Source organism: Salvelinus sp. IW2-2015, unplaced genomic scaffold, assembly GCF_002910315.2.
Source record: "Salvelinus sp. IW2-2015 unplaced genomic scaffold, ASM291031v2 Un_scaffold2071, whole genome shotgun sequence".
NCBI lineage: Eukaryota > Metazoa > Chordata > Actinopteri > Salmoniformes > Salmonidae > Salvelinus > Salvelinus sp. IW2-2015.
In genome coordinates this window covers 105,357-127,131 of record NW_019943413.1, presented here as the reverse complement: position 1 = coordinate 127,131, position 21,775 = coordinate 105,357, and the positions used below count along the sequence as shown (strand labels likewise).

Here is a 21,775-nt window from a genome sequence, read left to right as displayed (position 1 = left end):
TTATGATGAGTAAAAACGTTTGTGCTTTCAAATGGGTTTTTTTTCTCTTTTTTCCTGATCACATTCTTTACTTGGGAACATTTCATGTGGTATTTTAATATTGCATTCTATATTATATTTCAATTGTAGCTTTCAGTTCTTTTACGCTATTGAAAAAAATGAAACGGACTCCTCTTGTCTCTTGGTGACGTCACGCAAACAATACTCTGAAACCGGAAGAAAGGAAATCACACCGTTATCTGTGGATGTTTACAACGAAAGCAAAAATGAATCCTCCAATTATCAACTCTACTAATTCGGTGACAACTTCTACTAAAAGTAAGTTTCTGAAAAGTTGCTGTATGTTTTAACGTTTTACAAATAGCTAACGTTGCATGCATCTCATTCATAACGTGCTGAAGCTAGCCAAAGTCAGGAAAGAGCTTAGCTACACGTCCTGGCAATGTTTCGATTTCACTTTGCTATCGAAGATGCTCATGTTTTTTTAGACTTGATATGCCCGTTTTGATGTTAGATAGCTATGTCGCAAAGCCGACTGGTTAGGAAACCGAAACGTATCTTAACTCTTGCTTAGTAGCTAACTAGCTAGCCGGTACTCCCAAAAAATGGTGTGATAACTAGCACGATATTGTTGCCAAACATTCTAGCTGACATTTGAGATATTCTAGATACTTCATAGCTAAGGGACTCTAGCACCATCAGCAGTCATGCTTCACACTTTTGCAGCCAGGAATTAAGACACACCTGTTTCCTGTAATTCAGCGTCATTTGGTTCAGGGCAACAAATCTAGTAATATCAGTTTGTACCACTGTATCAGGGGAGGCTGGTGGGAYGAGCTATAGGAGGACGCGCTCATTGTAATGGCTGGAATGGAACGGAGTCAAACGTGGTTTCCATATGTTTGATACTGTTCGATTTATTCCATTCCAGAAATTACTCCTATAGTTCCTCCCACCAGTCTGCACTGTATAAACCCAGCCACTGTACATGTTGATAAGGTGTTACCACAGCCAGCCAGCCATCGCGTTTGAACATTTACTGTACTGTAACTGTACTCTTTACTGCAGGAAAGCGAGAGGCCGAGCGCTCCGTCAACTGGACGGTGGAAGAGACCCAGGTGTTGCTGTGTGCCTGGAGTGACGAGCGAGTGCAGAAGAGCCTGGCAGAGAACGTCCGGAACCGCCACGTCTTCAAACACCTCTCAGCCCGCATGTGTGACTTGGGCTTGTCACGCAGCCCTCACCAGTGCCGGCTCCGCGTCAAGACCCTCAAGGCCAACTATGTCAGAGCCAAGCTGCTGATGAGCGTGGATGACTCCCAGCCCTGCAGTTTCAGGTACTACTCTGAGATGGATGCTGTGCTGGGGAGAAATCGCGCTATGGAAGGGACTGGAGGAGGGCGCCATTTTGGATCTCCTGAAGGCATAGGAGGATTATTAGGAGGGTGTCATTTTGGGTCTGACTTGATCGCAGAAACAGGGCGCTATTTGGGATCTGAAGGGATTGGAGGACTAGGAGGAGGACGCCATTTTGTATCTCCTGCAGGGACAGCAGGACGGCAGTCACGGTATATGGTGTCTGAGATGAAGGTGGAGGAGGAGGACAGGGAGGCAGACGACACCGACGACTACGAGTTCAACGGTGTCGGAATCACCACTCGGTCACTGGTTGGCCCGGGAGGAAGACGCCATGATGCTTTTCTAGAGCACAGCAACGACTATCATGAACCTGCTGGTATGTATTCTACTGTCTGTCTGTCTGTGTCTCACACTTTCTGCTATCAATGCCACTGATTATCATGAATCATCAAAGGTASACTCAGCGAGATGATATTGAAMGAGTGTCTTTCCAGCTCAAAAAGCACCAGAAAAAGGCTGACACCCACCGTCTCACATCGTTCTGAAATCAGTTCTGTTYGTAGAAACAGATAAGATTAGCGTTCCTGAAACAACACTATTTTGTTGAAATATAATTTCATCGCTGAGAAATTTAAATGAATTGATTGCATTGAAATTGGCCATAAAAAAAAAAAAAGTGTATTTATAGGATTCATATAATATTAAATAAATATAGTACCTAACATTCGATTTGGGATTAAACTTTTTTTTTTTTTTATAACAATGAGTTATAAATGAGGAATCCAAAGAAATGGTTGAAATCCACCCACGGAACCGTCACACCCCACTCCCACCCCAACGTTGAATATATACTATCAGTTCTCTGTGTCTGACAAGTAGTATGGAGTTGCGGCTCATTTCTTCATCCTATGTAATGTATTTCCAGTGAATTTGGTGACAGAGTCTCACCAGGGGCCCACCCCCTGGTTGTGTGGTTCCTGAAAGGTGTACGTTGCCTCAGACCAGTCTCTAAACCTAATGCTCCCACATGGGACTTGTTGCTGGTTTTGGAGGCACTGTGTGCTGCCCACTTTGAGCCTCTGGAGTGGGTGGATCTGAAGATCCTTTTCCACAAAACCTCCCTGCTCATGGCATTAGCTTTGGGCCAGTACTCAGTTCGGCCCAGGTGGCGCTAAGGTGACGTTGCGTCCTGAAAGTCATGGGTATGTCCTAAAGGTCCTTAGCTTTTGAGATAATCACCTCTACCAGGCGTCTGACAGCGTCTTGGACGTTGTTTAAAGGGTTGACTATAGAAGATATTTGTGCTGCGGTGAGTTGATTATCACCAAACTTTTGTGAGATTTTATCACTTGAATGTCACTGCTGTCAGTATAACTCACAGTGTGCTGATGGGAAACAATGAGTAACGATAACTTGGCTTCCAGTACCGAGTCGATTTTTATGTAATCTTTAAAAATGTAACCTTTATTTAACTAGGCAAGTCAGTTAAGAACAAATTCTTATTTACAATAACGGCCTAGGAACAGTGGGTTAACTACCTTGTTCAGGMGCAGAACGACAGATTTTTACCTTGTCAGCTCGGGGATTCGATCTAGCAACCTTTCGGTTACTGGCCCAACGCTTTAACCACTAGGCTACCTGCCGCTCCGAGTGTGCAGGGGTACGAGGTAATTGAGGTAGATATGTACATACAACTAGGAATAGTAACAGATGATAAACAGTAGCAGTAGTGTGTGTAATGGTCATTAAAAGTTAGTTCAAAAAAGATCAATGCCGATATTTGGTTAACTATTATGGCTTGGGGGGGTAGAAGCTGTTTAGGGTCCTGCTGGTTCCAGACTTGGTGCATCGGTACCGCTTGCCGTGCGGTAGCCGAGAGAACAGTCTATGACTTGAGTGGCTAGTCTGACACATTTTAGGGCCTTCATCTGACACTGCCTGGTATAGAGGTCCTGGATGGCAGGGAGCTCTACTGTACGCACCACCCTCTGTAGTGCCTTGCGGTCGGATGCCAACCAGTTGCCATACCAATCGGTGATGCAGCCAGTCAAGATGCTCTCAGTGGTGCAGCTGTATAACTCTTTGAGGATCTGAGGGCCCATGCCGAATATTTTCAGCCACCTGAGGGGGAAGAGGTGTTGGCGTGCCCTCTTCACAACTGTGTTGGTGTGTGTGGACCATGATAGATCCTTAAGTCTGCATGCTTCCCAGGCGAAACAGTTCGGAAGAGTTCGTGCATATATTCTGACAACATTTTGTAACATTTGGACTTCGGACTAGAGGTCGACCGATTAATTGGAATGGCCGATTAATTAGGGCCGATTTCAAGTTTTCATAACAATCGGAAATCGGTATTTTTGGCTGCCGATTTGCCTTTTTTTTATTTTATTTATTTTTTACACCTTTATTTAACTAGGCAAGTCAGTTAAGAACACATTCTTATTTTCAATGACGGCCTAGGAACGGTGGGTTAACTGCCTTGTTCAGGGGCAGAACGACAGAATTTCACCGTGTCAGCTCYGGGGATCCAATCTTGCAACCTTACAGTTAACTAGTCCAACGCAATAACGACCTGCCTCTCTCTCGTTGCACTCCACAAGGAGACTGCCTGTTACGCGAATGCAGTAAGCCAAGGTAAGTTGCTAGCTAGCATTAAACTTATCTTATAAAAAACAATCAATCATAACCACTAGTTAACTACACATGGTTGATGATATTACTAGATATTATCTAGCGTGTCCTGCGTTGCATATAATCTGACTGACCATACAAGCATACAAGTGTCTAAGTATCTGACTGAGCGGTGGTAGGCAGAAGCAGACGCGTAAACATTCATTCAAACAGCACTTTCGTGCGTTTTGCCAGCAGCCCTTCGTTGTGCGTCAAGCATTGCGCTGTTTATGACTTCAAGCCTATCAACTCCCGAGATGAGGCTGGTGTAACCGAAGTGAAATGGCTAGCTAGTTAGCGCGCGCTAATAGCGTTTCAAACGTCACTCGCTCTGAGCCTTCTAGTAGTTGTTCCCCTTGCTCTGCATGGGTAACGCTGCTTCGAGGGTGGCTGTTGTCGTTGTGTTGCTGGTTCGAGCCCAGGGAGGAGCGAGGAGAGGGACGGAAGCTATACTGTTACACGTGCAATACTAAAGTGCCTATAAGAACATCCAATAGTCAAAGGTTAATGAAATACAAATGGTATAGAGGGAAATAGTCCTATAATTCCTATAATAACTACAACCTAAAACTTCTTACCTGGGAATATTGAAGTAAAAGGAACCACCAGCTTTCATATGTTCTCATGTTCTGAGCAAGGAACATAAACGTTAGCTTTCTTACATGGCACATATTGCACTTTTACTTTCTTCTCCAACACTTTGTTTTTGCATTATTTAAACCAAATTGAACATGTTTCATTATATATTTGAGGCTAAATAGATTTTATTGATGTATTATATTAAGTTAAAATAAGTGTTCATTCAGTATTGTTGTAATTGTCATTATTACAAATAAATAAATAAAAATCGTCDGATTAATCGGTATCGGCTTTTTTGGGTCCTCCAATAATCGYTATCGGCGTTGAAAAATCATAATCGGTCGACCTCTAGCGTGAAGCGCCCCGCCCCGTGCTGAGCACATGTTGAAATACTGACTTTGTGAGAGCAAAGTTTTGCARCACACTTATTCCAATATCTGCAGTGCAGTTCATTCCAATGTCATCTCGCTGAGTACACCTTTTTTTAATATAATAATTTCTAACAAATCAGATTGGCTTCCAAGCTCCTAAGGCAGTTAATTCGACATCCGATTGGCTGAAGCACAATGTACCAAGGTTATTATAGTTTTATGATTTAATATTCATGTTTATTTCTAATTCAGTTTAGTTTCAATTCGTTTTAAGAGTTCATTTACTAGATTGTATTTATTTTCAGTTTTATTTTAATGCCAAGAGTGTGCAAAGCTGTCATCAAGGCAAAGGGTGGCTACTTTGAAGAATCTAAAATATATAAATATATTTTGATTTGTTTAACACTATTGTTTAACATTATGTAGATGTATATTGTGAATGGCCATAAGATTTATAAAAACAGAATATGAGGCCATATCGCATGTGAAGCAGTGACTTCAGAAGGACCTGTTTTGCAACAGTAGTTGAATGCCTCAAGGTTGAGATGGCACCACATCAGACACACAGCTGGCTCTCAGTTTGAAGTTGGTCAATGTGGATTGTAAACGGCTCCAACAACTTCACAAGCTGTTCTAGCTTGGCCCAGTCACGCTCCGTGCTCATCCTCTGATTTCTTCCCTGTTAGCTAGTGATAGTGATGCACAAGGCCTATTTGAAACATTGCCGTCTACTGGCAACATTTACCCGCCAGATTCAGAAGCTCCAAAACAAAAAGCTTGAAAAKRCKAWTMGYMTTTTRCCCAAGTTTTTAGAATAAGAAAAACTAAACAATTTGTTTCWATTTTTTTTGCATTCCAAAATATTAGTTTCAGTAGTTTGTTTTTCAAGTGTTTCTTTTATATTTTTTATTTTGCTAAATTGTTTTTCCAATTTTCGTTTTTATTTTCGTTTCTGTTTTCGTTTACTATAATWACCTTGCAATGTGGGTAAACTGTTGATTCTACATTGTTGAATAATAGTGAAGACATCAAATCTATGAAATAAAACACATGGAATCATGTAGTAACCAAAAAAGTGTTAAACAAATTGCCCAATGTTGTGATAATAAATCTTTAATGAATCATATTATGATTTTGATGAAATCTATTTAATCTCTTGCATTGCAGTTCATCCATTGGAGGATGACCGCAGCTCCAGGTCAACACCGCCACCACCCCAGCCTGCTTCCCATTTCTCTCCACCCCCAGACCATAGCCCCAACCTGGGCAGAGGTATCACCATTCCCTCCACCCAGCCCCTAGAGCCTGTGTTGAAGCACCTGGCAGACTGCTTCCAGAGGCTGGTCTCAGAGTCCCGGGGTCTGATGGTACAGCTGGAGGGCCAAAGGCAGGAGCAGGTCAGAGACGGATAGATAGATAGATATGTGTATCTAAACAGGGTATTCAGAAAGTATTCAGACCCCTGGACTTTTCACACATTTTGTTACGTTACAGCCTTGTTCTAAAATGGATCAAATAAAATCCTCATCAATCTACACACAATACCCCATAATGACATCACAATACCCCATAATGACATTACAATACCCCATAATGACATTACAATACCCCATAATGACATCACAATACCCCATAATGGCAACAACAAAAAAAACGTATTTAAGTATTCAGACCCTTTGCTATGAGAATCGAAATTGAGCTTGGGTGCATCCTGTTTCCATTGATCATTCTAGATGTTTCTACAACAACTTGATTGGAGTCCACCTGTGGTCAATTCAATTGATTGGACATGATTTGGAAAGGCACACAGCTGTCTATATAAGGTCCCACAGTTGACCGTGCATGTCAGAGCAAAAACCAAGCCATGAGGTTGAAGGAATTGTCCGTAGAGCTCCGAGACAGGATTGTGTCGAGGCACAGATCTGGGGAAGGGTACCAAAACATTTCTGCAGCCTTGAAGGTCCCCAAGAACACAGTGGCCTCCATCATTCTAAAATGGGAGAAGTTTATGGACAGTTTACCTTAGTGTCAGATCAAAATCAAATGAAATGTATTTATATAGCCCTTCTTACATCAGCTGATATCTCAAAGTGCTGTACAGAAACCCAGCCTAAAACCCCAAAACAGCAAGCAATGCAGGTGTAGAAGCACGATGGCTAGGAAAAACTCCCTAGAAAGGCCAAAACCTAGTAAGAAACCTAGAGAGGAACCAGGCTATGAGGGGTGGCCAGTCCTCTTCTGGCTGTGCCGGGTGGAGATTATAACAGAACATGGCCAAGATCTTCAAATGTTCATAAATGACCAGCAGGGTCAAATAATAATAATCACAGTAGTTATCGAGGGTGCAGCAAGTCAGCACCTCTGGAGTAAATGTCAGTTGGCTTTTCATAGCCGATCATTCAGAGTATCTCTACCGCTCCTGCTGTCTCTAGAGAGTTGAAAACAGCAGGTCTGGGACAGGTAGCACGTCCGGTGAACAGGTCAGCACCTCAGGAGTAAATGTCAGTTTACTCCTTACTGGCAGAGCTCTCGACACATTCTTTCTGGTACCTAGTAAGATAACTGAGATGGTATCCTATGATTCAAAAAGTAATCTATTTCATCTAACGTATTCAGTAAATAATGCATGGTTGATATTTTGATGTGCAATCTGTCGAAATAGGATTCAATAATTATCTGATTTTGTTTATGGCTCTTCAGAGAAATTGCCGACATCTTTGAAAACATCTAGCTAGATTGCTAACTAAATATGAATATGTTGTTAGATTGCCATCTAGGCTAATTGTTTCATCTATCAGTAAATGTAGGCTTATGTCCTATTAAAAACGTCCCAGGGTGTAGACTACCTGATGTAGGCCTATTCACTTCAAATGGCTCTGCCGTCACAATCAAAACCATATTAACTACAGCCTATTCTGGCTGTAAAGTGGTTCCATTAACTCAACATTAAGAGATGCGTTATATACTCACKGAATGTTGCGTAACTAACTTTCTGTAAGGAGAACATCAGTCGTAGGCTGGTGGTGTAACGGTGTGGGGAATGTTTTTCTGACGCACGTTAGGTCCCTTGATACCAATTGAGCAACGTGTCCATGCCCGAAGAATTCGGGKTGTTCTGTAGTTAAAGGAGGGTCCGACCCGGTACTCGATACGTGTACCTAATAAACTGTCCACTGAGTGTACATCATAATGCTTTTGGTAGAAAACTCGGTGTCTAAACTCTCTCTCTTTGTCTCTTTGTCAGGCTCGCTGGCAGCAGGACTTGCTCTCTCAGTGGCTGGAGAGGGAGGAGACGAGGCAGCGGGAGACGGCGGACAGGGAGGACCGGAGGGAGAAGGCCCGTATGGTGCATGAGATTAGGGTACTGACGCTCCTCAGTGGCCTGGCCCAGAACCAGCAGAGACAGAAGCAGACACCACATCACAGCTGCAGCTGTTGCCACCAGTGTAGCAGGGCGGAGGCGGTAGGTGGGGCTGCTGCCGGGGCCTCGACCATCACCAGACATGATGATGGAACTGAGGACAGAGACTGGACGGAATCAGAGGCCTTATAGAAGAAAGGGTGGGATACAGACCTGGGATACAGACCTGGGATACAGACCTGGGTTACAGACCTGGGTTACAGACCTGGGATACAGACCTGGGATACAGACCTGGGATACAGACCTGGGATACAGACCTGGGTTACAGACCTGGGTCATCTTAAATTCAGGGGTGTGTAATCTGCTCATACACTACGGCTGTGTTTTTGACCCCAGGTCTGGTGGGGAGGGTAAGCACTCCATGCCTTTCAGAATGTATGTTGACCTCTTGTTGGAGTGTGGAGCCTACATTAAATACATCTGTTTTTGTTAATTGTTTTATTAACCATAAAATGGTTTAACCTTGACGTTACGGGTTCAGTGAAGCAACTGAAATTCCGTATTATTCTCTCAACCTTTTTTTACAATCTACTTTATTGTCAACTTCACCGATAAACTGTATTGGTGTTCATATGGTTCTCTTGTAAGGATACTCTCATCTGTTCTGTTCACGTTGCTGACAGTTTTGCTCCTGTGCTTCATTCCATTTTGGTTTCGTTTGACACCTAATGAACACACCCCAAGTATGTGTGAGTGTTCCTGTTGAAAAGGTGTGAATGTCTGTCAGCCTGCTCAGACACCGTTTTTAGGAAGTCACCACCATCACCATCATCATCATCAGGGCTACTGCAGCGTCTCTCATGGTCAATAGACATGTTGATGGCTAGTTGAATAGGCAGGTGGTCTGAGAGGAGGTTAGCTATTTACCACAGAGCTGCCCACCTAGGAGGTGTGAGGAATGAAGCGTTGGAGTTGGAGGGTTGAGTTGAGGTCAATTCACTATCAACTCAGTCACTCCGCGAAATGAATTGAAATTACAAGAGATTTGACAAGTGACTGATGTTATTCTTTTTTACTGGGMTTTTTTCCTATTTGTTCTGAATTAATATTAAAAAGTGCCACTCCAGTCTCCCTTTTCACGTCATTTAACACCTGATCTACTGAACAAAAGGCCCATCTCAATAGGTGGTCCAGGTTAGTCCTAACGTAGCACAGTGGGGGGTCCTCTCTTGTTCCTCAAGCAAGAGGAGGCATCACAACTTCCCATCAAACCAACTCCTTGAACTTTGCAGTTGTCTAAAAAAAAAAAATGTAAAAACACAATTTGTCTCTGAAAAATGTTTGTTACCCTTTAGTGTGGGTACTTTACTGTATTTATACTTGGGATATCGCTTTTCAACAGGAAAAGTTCAAAAATCGCCTGGAGTACATCTTTAAGTTCCCCCACATCCTGGTGGTTGTGAGGAGGACCAACTTATTTGAATGACTAAAGGTCTCAGTGGGAGACGTACGTTGAATGACTAAAGGTCTCAGACGTACGTCGACGGACGGCGTAGATTCAACCCTATCCAGAAAATGTCCATACGTTTTCACGGACAAAAAAAGTTTCTATGAATTTAACTTTTGACCGACCGACAAATATGTTAGCCAATTATAAAAGAGCAGCACACACACTGACCAATGAGAAAAGAGCAGCACGTACACTGACCAATGAGAAAAGAGCAGCATGTACACTGACCAATGAGAAAAGAGCAGCACGCACACTGACCAATGAGAAAAGAGCAGCACTCACACTGACCAATGAGAAAAGAGCAGCACTCACACTGACCAATGAGAAAAGAGCAGCACTCACACTGACCAATGAGAAAAGASCAGCACTCACACTGACCATGGAACAGAATTCATCCCTTTCTAACTTGGCGTCCGTTCTCAACGCCCCGGCGTGGCGGCAAACTAAGGTCGTGACTTTACGCAAGCAGAACGCTGGAATGTAGTGTCTGTTCCTCAATCCTAGGCACACAAAACGTAGGTAGAACTACGTGTGAAAACAACTGCGTTTTAAGTTTTTATGTCACATGCACAAGTACAGTGAAATACCTTACAATAAAGTTTTAAACCAAGCTCAATATCAATGTCATACTAAAAATAACACGGTCGAACAAAAACACACGAGAAAGAAAAATAAGAACACAAGCACGTTTTTCTTTTTTTTTATACATTTAACAAATGCTATAACATTTACATAAGTATTCAGACCCTTTACTCTGTACTTTGTTGAAGCACCTTTGGCAGTGATTAAAGCCTTGATTCTTCTTGGGTATGACGCTACAAGCTTGGCACACCTGTATTAGTGGAGTTTCTCCCATTCTTCTCTGCAGATCCCCTCAGGCTCTGTCAGGTTGGATGGGGAGCGTCGCTGCACAGCTATTTTCAGGTCTCTCCAGAGATGTTTGATCGGGTTCAAGTCTGGGCTCTGGCTGGGCCACTCAAGGACATTCAGAGACTTGTCCCGAAGCCACTCCTGTGTTGTTTTGACTGTGTGCTTTGGGTCGTTGTCCTGTTTGAAGGTGAACCTTCGCCCCAGTCTGAGGTCCTGAGCGCTCTGGAGCAGGTTTTCATCAATGATCTCTCTGTACTTTGCTCCGTTCATCTTTCCCTCGATCCTGACTAGTCTCCAGTGTGTTTGCTGAAAAATATCCCCACAGCATGATGCTGCCACCACCATGCTTCACCGTAGGGATGTTGCCAGGTTTCCTCCAGATGTGACGCTTTGCATTCAGGCCAAAGAGTTCAATCTTGATTTCATCAGACCAGAGAATCATGTTTCTCATGGTTTGAGAGTCCTTTAGGTGCCTTTTGGCAAACTCCAAGCGGGCTGTCGTGTGCCTTTTACWGAGGAGTGGCTTCCGTCTGGCCACTCTACCATAAAAGCCTGATTMGTGGAGTGCTGCAGAGARGGTTGTCCTTCTGGAAGGTTCTCCCATCTCCACAGAGGAACTCTGGAGCTCTGTCAGAGTGACCATCAGGTTCTTGGTCATCTCCCTGACCAAGGCCCTTCTCCCCAGATTGCTCAGTTTGCCCACGCGGCCAGCTCTAGAAAGAGTCTTGGTGGTTCCAAACTTCTTGTTGTGCTTTGACACAATCCTGTCTCAAGCTTTATGGTCAATTCCTTCGACCTCACGGCTTGGTTTTTGCTCTGACATGCACTGTCGACTGTGGGACCTTATATAGACYGGTGTGTGCCTTTCCAAATCGTGTCCAATCAATTGAATTTACCACAGGTGGACTCCAATCAAGTTGTTGTTGAAACATCTCAAGGATGATCAATGCAATCTGGATGCACCTGAGCTCAATTTTGAGTCTCATAGCAAAGAGTCTGAATACTTATGTAAATAAGGTGCTTCTGTTTTCTATTTTTAATACGTTTGCCAAAATATCTGCACTGTAGTAATAACACATGGGTATTAAACAGCCTGTCATCTGCAAATCCCATAGGCTAGGACGCACAAAAGTGCCTAAAATGCTTCGTGATTCATGTTTAGATAAATTAAACTATATTCTGCGTATAGGCCTACGAGTGCTTGTTTCAACAAGTTTCACATAAAATTATTTCAACAATGAATGAATGTCACAACTGTTTAGTCCCCAGAAAACATTGCTTGAGACACCATTCACGACAGTTTATTATTGGATTCCTACAATGGTAATGACATGCTTGTGTTCAAGGATTTCCTCATTTATTATCGCATATCATGATGCGTAAAATTGCAAAAGAGCACTCGTTTTGCATGAACCATTGCCCCGGGTGAGTAAAGAGTTCACTTGAGAACCAATAGAAAGGTCTAAAAAGTATAAACTCCACACACCCGGGGCACCGGGCTATGCAAAACGAACTTGCCCATTGACAAGTGAGCGAGTCCCCCCTGCAAGCTCCTTCTCGTCTCTGATTGGCTGGCCTGCGGTTTCGCCAAGTCATTAGTAGATTTTCCCGGTTTCTCCAGCTCAAACAAGTCAATACGCTTGGAGTGAGGATCTCCGCTGCACAGTCGCGCTGCATATGACTGTGGATGTTTGTGTGTTATACCAACAACTCGGCCAAGCCTTGTGAAAACGTGAATACACGTTCCTTCTACTCGTGATTTGCAAGTGAATATGCTGAATATCAGGGCAGACGAAACCTGCTGCTGAAAGTCAGTAGAAGCGCACAGGTTTCATTGGAGAAAGTGCTCTCGCTTTATTCTAGTGGGAAAGATATATTACGGATTCTGCGCGCAGTTGCTTATTCTGAGGTGAGATATTTTCCTTTTTATTGTCGACTTTGGTGTAAATATTGGGATTTTTTATCAATTRGCTTTAGAGTTTAGTTTGAGAATAATTTCGACCCATATTTAATTACTATCAAAATACGGCTAGGTGTTATGTGCGCTCTGAGAGGACGGCGATGTGTGCCGCCTGCTGTGTGTGTTGCTGCCTTTTGGGGGAAATTCTTGTGAGTTTGTTGAGATTCAAGCGCTATGGGGTTTATTTGGATTCATTCTCTGTGCTTTGATGAATATACGGAATAGATTTGTAGCCTAATAAATGAACATTAAAAAAATAGTTGCCAAGCCCAGTGGTTTTCAAAGTACCACCAACTGAATTGTTCCTCTGCCCAGAGTACCCATGAAGTACCCTCTCTTGTGCATTTTTCTAGTAAACCTATGGTCTCTTAAGTCTTCTCAATTACCCCTGTGGATAGACTAAGTACCCCCCAGGGGTCCTAGTATCGCTTGTTGGGAGCCACTGGTCAACCCATGGGACCTAGGTAGGTGTATGCTACGCTAGTGTGATTTGACTGAAACACACAACAGTCACTTCTTCTATCCCACTGCAATGACTGGCTGTGCGGAACAGGTTCGTGTATTGTTGCTGTATTTAATAAGAGTGTTTTCCTCACTAAAGCGCAGAATGTACTTTATAACGGCACCTGTTTTCTAACATGACATTGTTTACATGACTACCTAGGTGGTTTGTTTTTATTTACCACCTCATCTGGGTCTCTTCCATGGCCTTTGTTTAACTGCAGGGTTTAGTCATAGATTCTATATAGATAGGTTTCCCTTAGCCATCATCCCAGACCTCAGCCGGTGAACCAGCGATGTCTAGTTCTTAATGCTATAGGCGAGTGGTATTCTTCATGCTTTAGATTGTTTATCTAAGGGAGGAGGAGGAGGAGGAGGGGGAGGAGGAGGAGGAAGAGGAGCGCTGTTTATTTAGGCTCCTCCAAGGAATCCCCTTCTCGTCCCTCTTCTCTCCGCCTTTCATCTCGCTTCCCTCMCTCAATTTCAATTTTAATTTAAGGGCTTTATTGGCACGGGGAAACATATATGTTTACATTGGCAAAGCAAGTGAAATAGATAATAAACAAACGTGAAATAAACATTAACAGGTAATGTTACGCTTACAAAAGTTCCCAAAATAATAAAGACATTTCAAAATGTCATTATGTCGATATAAAGTGTTGTATATTTTCTCTCTTTCAATTCCAACCACTTTACAATGGTGTTTGTTCTTCACTGGTTGCCCTTTTCACAAATGTTGCTGTTGTGATGGCACACTGGTATTTCGACTGATATGGGAGTTAATCAACATTGGATTTGCTTTCAGGTTCTTTGTGGCTCTGTGTAATCTCAGGGAAATGTGTCTCTGAAGGCGTTTGCATATATTATGACGACATTTTGTGACGTTTATGTTCGTGTTGGACTTCGGTGTTTTTAACTGTTTCGGGGACACATTTTTTTAATGGAGGCAAACTACGTCCCTTTGTCGGTGATTGGTCAACAGTCTCCAAGAAAGTCTTTGTCAMTCAACGAGAGACTGTTTTTCATGCACATTAAATTGAAAAACACTTCTCCAAACATCTTAGTTAGATGTAAAAATTGTGCAACTAAGATCTCTTTTGGCAAAAACGTCAAAATGAATGACAGATTTCTTGAGTAATCTTAGATGAATTTAGACTGTGTTGAGGAAGTGTACACTGGCTACAGCGTCTCAAAATAGACAAAATACTATTTCCACTTTTTTTCTCGTTTTTAAAAAAAGGAAGTATGCGGTTTGACTAGCCGAATTCAGATGCATTAATATGGTCATACATTTGGCAGGTTAGGAAGTGCAGCTCAGTTTTCACCTCATTTTGCGGGCAGTAGCCTGTCTTCTTGAGAGCCTGGCTTCAGCTGCCTCTCAATAGCACTGCTATGCTCACTGAGTTTGTACATAGTCAATGCTTTTATTAATTTTGGGTCAGTCACAGTGGTGAGATATTCTGCCAGTGTGTACTCTATGTTTAGGGCCAAACCTCTCTCCCTGCATGACTCCACCTAGGCCTGAGGCGTGGGAATAGGATTTCCTGTGTAGTGTTTTTACAGCCCAGGACAACGGATGGTCTCACTGTCAGTGACTGAACTCTGCAAAAACACTACAGTGAATACTGTAGTATTTACAATTTACTATAGTATAAATACTTGAGTAAAGAAAATAGTTGTGTATACTACAGTAATTACTGTAGTTTTTGTTTTATTATCTTTTACATAGAAGTGAGGTCTTTTTCCTTCAGGAAACCTACTGGAGAAATACAAAAAGAGCACATTTTCCATAACCTGTTTCCATAACAGGTAGGTAGGTAGGTAGGTAGGTAGGAAGGTAGGTAGGTAGGTAGGTAGGTAGGTAGGACTAGGTTCTGAACGGATAGTTGAGAGCTTATAACATGTATGGAACACAATATATGGTCATGATTGAGGGATACTACAGTGTGTAGTACATTATTCTACAATTTACTACAATTGACTACAGAATTCTATAGTAAACTGTATCCAATTTGTTTTTGTTCATGTGGGATTGTAGTGCGACACGATCACCACCTAAAACATTGTCGCTACCCTTTACTTCCATATCATGGCCTATGACAAGGTTTCCATCTGTTCCGTGTGGGGGAGAAAGTACCCTAGTTCTTAAGACCGCCACGTGACATCTTGACTCAAGACGTCGCCCGTGTAGTCATCAGGTGGCTTGGCGTGTGATAATGACTGGGCAGAGTGTAGTGCCAACTGCGATGCCAAGGAATGACTGGGAACAGATTGGTGTTGGTGTGAACATAGGATAGGAAACGTGTGGTTATTTTTAAGTCTTGGATATTACCGTAACTGCTATTTATAAACCAGACAGTCAGTTCTATTTGTGCGAATTCGTTTTGATTTGCCAGGTTAAATAAAGATGTATGTAGTAATTCATGAATATACCTTCTGTTTTTGTATTATTTATTACTTTAGTCATTGAATGATCATTGTGTGTTTTTTAAACACAGCCAGTGATGTTACTATGTAAACCAGCCGCCCGTATATATCTGGTGACAATCTGTTCCTTTTGTTCAGGCTCGCTGTGCTCTACCACACACACACACACACACCCAGTGGCTTAACTAATCCTAACAGCGGCGCGCTAACGTTAGCCTTTGTTTCAGCCGAGGCGTTGACACGTCGGCTCGTATAGTCTCATGATCTCCGTCTTTACCTTCCAGAGAGACACATGGTGCAACAGATGCACGGGTTGCTACTCTCGCCATTCTGATGTAAATCACTATGGTGTTCTCAATCAAGGAGACGGGATGTGTGTGTGTGTACGGGTGAGAGAGTTGTGTGTGTGTGTGTGTGGTGTGTGTGCAGGGGGTGTAGAATGATCAATCCCATCTATGTCTCGTGGCTACTACCCTTCTCCTTCCCTGGCACTCGTGGAACGACAACAAATCACTTCCTGAATAGAGGGAAATAGTAGCGGTGTCTTTTGGTAGGCACTAAACTCTGACATGGTTTGTTGGCCAAATCCTATGGGGTAAATTTATGGAGTTGTTTTTGTAGGGTTTTTGGATAAAGTCCGAAAACAAGGTCTGTGGTAAAACGCAGGCTTAGGAGATCTGATACGTTTGGTTCTATGACATCATCTTCACCGGTCACTTTTTGTGAATTTTGAAGAATTTATTTAATAATGTAGGAACCGAAAGGTTGCTAGATCGATTCCCCCGAGCTGACAAGGTAAAAATCTGTCGTTCTGCCCCTGAACGAGGCAGTTAACCCACTGTTACTAGGCCGTCATTGAAGATAAGAATTTGTTCTTAACTTACTTGCCTAGTTAAATAAAGGTTAAATAAATAAAAAATATGAACTCATAGAACCTATAAGATCTCCTAAACCTGTGTTAACCTCAAACCTTATTTTCAGTGTTCTATTCCATTTCCCATAAGGATGGCTGAACAAACCAGAGGTAACTCATTCCTGGGTTTTTGGACTACAAGCTGGCGAGCTCTATAGGGCAGGCGGCCATGGGTCGGCCTATTGTCAGGTGGGGACCTGGGGGTCTGGTTGTGCCCCGTGCCGGTCCAATCAAAGACCCCATTGTGTGGAGCCCGGTGGCCTCAGGGAGAAGGCTTTGAGCAGACTCCAGGAGTCTGCCTGGCTGGTATTTGCGATGGAGCCCCCAGTACTAGAGAAGGTGGCACACGAGTGTGTGTTGGCATGCCACTACTGCAGTCTGCCTGTCAGGTGGTTCAGTTGGGGCTCTCTGTCTCTGTCTGTCTCTTATCTCTCTCTGTCTCTCTCTGTCTCTCTCTGTCTCTCTCTCCCTGTCTCTCTCTGTCTCCCCCTGTCTCTCTCTGTCTCTCTCCGTCTCTCTCCCCACCCCCCACACCCACCCACCCACCAGCAATTCTCTCTCTCTCTCTTGTCGGTCTCTCTCTCCTGTTTCCTGTCAGTCTCGTCTCTCGTCGGCTCTTCGGTTCTCCTCTCTCCCTGTTTCGTTACCCTGTTGCCGTTGGTCTCTTCTCTCTCTGCTTTTCCGTTCTCTCTCTCCCTGGGTGTCGCTCTCTTCCCTCTTGCTTTCTCTCCGCTGCTGTCTAAGTCTCTGTCTCTCCGTCTGTCTGTCCTCTCAATGTTCTGTCGGTTACGTCTACGCCTGTCTGTCTCTCTCTCTGTGCGTCTGTCCTCTGTTTGTCTTCTGTGTGTAAGTTTCAAGGCAGATGTTGTCGCTCAGTCAACGAGGTTCAGTTGGGATGCTCTGCCAAATGTTCACACACTCGTCCGGGTGCATACTCAACTATGCTCTCACTCAACTACTAAGTCTTTCCCTTTATGTTCCACGAATTCATAGTTCGTTAGTCAATGTTTTGTCACACACACACACAACCCTGTGTTCGAGTCCGCATCACATGGTTCTGTTCAGGTACTCTCATACAGTTCACTCAAGCATTCGTCATCTGGATTTCGTCTTTCGATGTTTAGTTCCGTCACACACTCTCAACTGTTTAAGGTCTCACACACACACACCCCGTATAACTGTTCGTCCCATGTTTCTGGGTGCACACACACACCATCAACTGTTCTCCGTTAGTACATGTCAGGTCTAATGTTTCCGTTAGTTCGTGTTTGTAGTCCTGATTGTTCCTGTTGTACACAGCACACACAGTCTGTTTGTCACACACACACACACACACACACACAACCACATCACTATCATTACGATTCGTGCACACGACACCAGAGAGGACTAGCGCACATGTTTCCGCTCTCCGCTCTCATAGGCCTGGTTCTCTTGCTAGGGTCTCTCCTGTTTTGCGCTCCCAGGCTTCTGCTTCCTATGGGAGTTTTTTCCTACCCTGTGCTTCTACACTGGCATTCTTGCTGTTTGGGGTTTCTATGTGTCTTGAGTTTCTGTAGCAGGTCATCTTATAGAAATAATCAGTGATGTAAGCATGAGTGCCCTGCTGACGTCGAAACGCTGGCTTCAGAAACGATACTCTCTCTAGATGTAAAACATTCCTGATATGCTCATTTCGGTCTCACACCTTGTTGTTGTCCCTTTTCAGGTGTTTTAGAGGGAGGGAGGGAGGGATGGGTGTGGCGGTTCCGGTTCGCGGGCGTGTGCATGGTTTCGGGGTGGCTGTAGTGTGGTAGCTGGTTCGTTGAGGGGGGGGGGGGCAGGGAGGGAGGGAGGGGGGCAGGGAGGGAAGAGGAGGGGGGAGCGATGTTGAGGGTCGGGGGCAGGGAGGAGTAGATGATTGGCCAGAGTTCGGTGGGGGTTTCCGGTTGGGTCGCAGGTGTTATGTGGGTGGGAGGGGGGGGGTGAAATAAGACCCAATGACTGTTTTGTATCCTGTTTTCCAGGTTTTGTCAGCTTTTTCCCGGTTTATTGGTACATTGGTTTCAGCGTCATGTTCTGGGTTTTCTAACAGTGATCACGTGCTTCTATTGGTGTACATTCGTGGGAGGTGGGATGCTTGTTTGGCTTGTGTTGTGTGTCAGAGAGCCTGTTTCGCGTGACCGGGTGTGTGTCTGCGTGTCAGATTCGCGCTGGGTTATGTTGTCCTGGTTTGTTGCTGTTTCGGGTCGCTTTTCGGGTTCGTCGGCGGGGTTTTTTGGGCCTGTTTCGTTTGGGCGCCCTGTTGGCTGTTGGTGCTGGTTTCGTGGGGGGGGCCATTCCGTTATCGGGGTTGCGTGAAATGTTCTCCCTAGTTACGTCTCACTTGTTTTTGACGCCTCAGTGTGTTGCTATCCCTTTCTGGTTATTTTCAGCTCCGATGGGTATTCCAGTCTCGTCCACTTCTGTTGGGTCGTTCTGTTCGGTCATGCTTGGCTTCTGTGTCAGGGGATTCGGTTGGTTTGTTGATCATAAGTTGTATCGCCCTGTCGATAATGGATATATATAAAGTGTCTTCTTTTAATACTCATGATAATCTAGTGTCCCCGTGCTTTGTGTACAGAATGAATCTGAATGGTTCAGCCTGGTTTCGATTTCCTTTCTAGAATTCACTCCTGTTCGTTTCGGTTATTCCCCACAGTGGATTTTACTGTTGGGTTCTAGATTACCTTGGTTCACTGTTTTCGGCAAGCCATTCCTTTCTTTAGATTAACTTCCTGTTTTGGGTTTCCAGATTACTTTCTAGATGACTTCTTCTCATTATGGTTTGTCCGTCTTCGTTGAAGCCACAGAGACAACTCTTTTCCGATTCCGTAGAGACTGTTCCTGATTGTCAGAGCACATGGATTTCGAGTATTCCCGAGACATGTTCTGTTCCAGCAGAGACCCGTGTCTATGACCCGCCACGTTTCACCGTATGTTCTCCCAGGTCGATGACGAGGGAAGAGCCTGGGGATATTTTGATTGCCGATAAGGTTCTCACAATTGATTTAGAACCGCATTGTATATTGGTTATTTCTAAAGTGTTGGGTGTTTGGGTGCTTTTTCTATTTTTGGGTCTTTGTCCCTTCGGCTTTTAGGGTTCGGTGCAGGACAAGTGTTGTCCTTGCTTCTTTCGTTCGTTGGCCTTGTGACGTTACGGGGACAAGCTGTTGTCCTGTTTCCCTGTCGCTGAGTGTTCCGGGGTTTTCACAATGTATTCGTGTCTTTGTTAGGTGTCCTGTTCTCAGTTGGTCTCTCTGGTTTTTTTGATGGCTGTGTATGAGTGACACTGAGTTCTGCATGTGCGTTTCTGTATGTCTCCTGTTTTGTTCTGCTCCCTGGTGCCTCTGTTCTGCAGGTCGAGCAGTGTTGTCCCTGTTTTCTAGTTCCGTCCTCTTCTGTTGCAGGTCCTGAGGAACTACACCGGTTTGTCATTTCGGTTGCTATCGTTCCTGGGTTGTTACGCAGGAGGTTCAAGTCTGGTTGGTTCTCTGTGCTCGGGGTCCTCTGTTCGGGTGCACTGTTCTAGTTCGTTCTCAGGCCTGGGGTTTCTCTGGTTGAGACAGTCTAGTCAGTTGCTGGTGTTGTCTTTCTCAGTTCCCCAGGCTGTCTTGCAGGCTGATCCAGGTTCCAAGTCCGCGTTACATGTTTTCTCTTGTTTGTCTGGGTTTCGTTCCTTCAGCTGTCTGGCTGAGGACTGTAATGTCATGGTTCCGTACCGCCCTGTTTTCTGCCGTCCGGTCTCCCCTGTTCCAGGTCATCGGTGGACCTTTTTGTCTCGCTCTTCTGCTCGAGGCCCGCAGCCGCATGCGTGTGAGGTCGTCCCCTGAAGTGTGTTTTGGGTTGCGTCCCGCTCCGGTTTGCTCGTTTTGCTTCTCGTTCTCTCCCAGTTTGCGTTCTTTTTTCATATGGCCGCGTGCGGGTCCTGTGCGTGGTGAGTTTCGGGTTTTTTCCCTCATTGACCGGGCTGGCTCCCGCGCGCACGTCATTTCCTAGGCGTCTTGTATCCCTCTGCCGTCCTGCGCGTCGGGTGGTGTCCTCTGGGAGGCCTCTTTCTTTGTTTCTGCGAGAGTCTGGAGTTTCTTTTTCGTTGTTCTCGGGTGCTGGTTTCTCCTCTTCGTGCCGTGTATCGGGTAGGAGGCCCTGGTCCTTGATCTTCAAGTTTGCCTGTCTCTCTGCTTGGGGGGCGCCCCTTGCCTTTTTTCTCGTTTATCCGCGGGGCTGCCTTTTTTGTTTCTCTGCCGGTCTCCACTGGCGTTCCATTCTCTTCTCGTTCTCTCCTGCGGGCCTGGCCCTGCGTACCCTTGCTATGACTTCTCATTCTCTTGCAAGGGTGCCCCCTGGCGTTCTTTCTTCCGTGCGCTTGCTGCGTTTCCGGGGATTTGGGCTGCTGCCCCCGCCGTGTCAGTCGTGCTTCCGTCCGCTGATACGCGTGGCTTTCCTGCCGCTGGCAGCCGGGGAACGCCGATGCCTGCCTATTTGATTTGTTTTTTGCTTTGGGCTTTTTTCCACCCCTTCTCTTTCTGCTTTTGTGGTGCTCTTTCTCGCTGTTCGGTTGGCTCCCCTGCGTCCATCTCGTCTGTGTGAGGGCCACGACGATCTACCCTGATGTTTCCTGGCTTCTGTTCTTTTTTTTCTTCTTCTCTTTTTTATTTACGCCCGGGGTTCGGGGTGGCTGGGGGCCTGCCGGGTCCTTCCTCAGCGGGTCGGTGCCGGCTCCTCATTCCGGCTGCCTGGCGGACCTATTGGTGGCTGATGCGAGGCGCTATTTAGGCCGCCGGTACTGTGCCGTTCCTCAGTCCGTCTTGTGGGCCGTGTGTCTTTTGGTTTTTTTGTTTTTGTTCTGTCGTTTTTCTCTCCTCTGGGGTGGCTCCCCGTGAGGTTATCTACGTGCCGAGGTGGCTGCGTTTGCTGGTCCTCTGCCTGGGTCTGCGGGGTTGGTGTTTTGGTTCTCTCTCTTGTTTGGTGGAGTTGTTTCTGGTGTGGCGGCTGGGGTTTGCCTTTTGGCCGTGTGTCGCGGTTGTTTCGGTTGCTCGGATGGGGATTCGTGGTTCGGTCTCCGGGATTATGTGTATGTTCGTTGGTGGGCCTTGTGTGTTCGTTGGTTTGTGTGGTGTTTGCCCGGTTTTGTTTTTTTTCAGGCGAGGACAAGTGGTGTCCCTTCCAGGCTGGGACCAAGTGTGTCTCCCTGGCTTGAGGACAAGTTGTGTCTCTCGAGGGGCTGAGGAAAGTGT

The 21,775-nt window shown here is 44.9% G+C and overlaps 1 protein-coding gene and 1 pseudogene across 1 annotated transcript; both read left to right on the top strand.

Annotated features, from left to right (window-relative positions):
• The first annotated feature begins 50 nt into the window (after window positions 1-50).
• Window positions 51-9,468, top strand: LOC112072889 (uncharacterized). Its single transcript, XM_024140270.2, has 4 exons — window positions 51-318; window positions 1,069-1,734; window positions 6,146-6,375; window positions 8,223-9,468. The coding sequence occupies exons 1-4, from the start codon at window positions 246-248 to the stop codon at window positions 8,529-8,531; spliced, it is 1,278 nt and encodes a 425-aa protein (XP_023996038.1). The 5' UTR covers window positions 51-245; the 3' UTR covers window positions 8,532-9,468.
• A 2,893-nt stretch (window positions 9,469-12,361) lies between these two features.
• The window catches only part of LOC112072890 (ras-GEF domain-containing family member 1B-A-like), a 27,069-nt pseudogene continuing 17,655 nt past the window's right edge, over window positions 12,362-21,775 (top strand).

Coding starts and splice junctions, on each gene's coding strand:
- LOC112072889 (XM_024140270.2), top strand. CDS start 246: ATGTTTACAACGAAAGCAAAAATGAATCCTCCAATTATCAACTCTACT. Junction 319..1,068: donor GGTGACAACTTCTACTAAAA/GTAAGTTTCTGA, acceptor TCTTTACTGCAG/GAAAGCGAGAGGCCGAGCGC. Junction 6,376..8,222: donor AGGGCCAAAGGCAGGAGCAG/GTCAGAGACGGA, acceptor TCTCTTTGTCAG/GCTCGCTGGCAGCAGGACTT.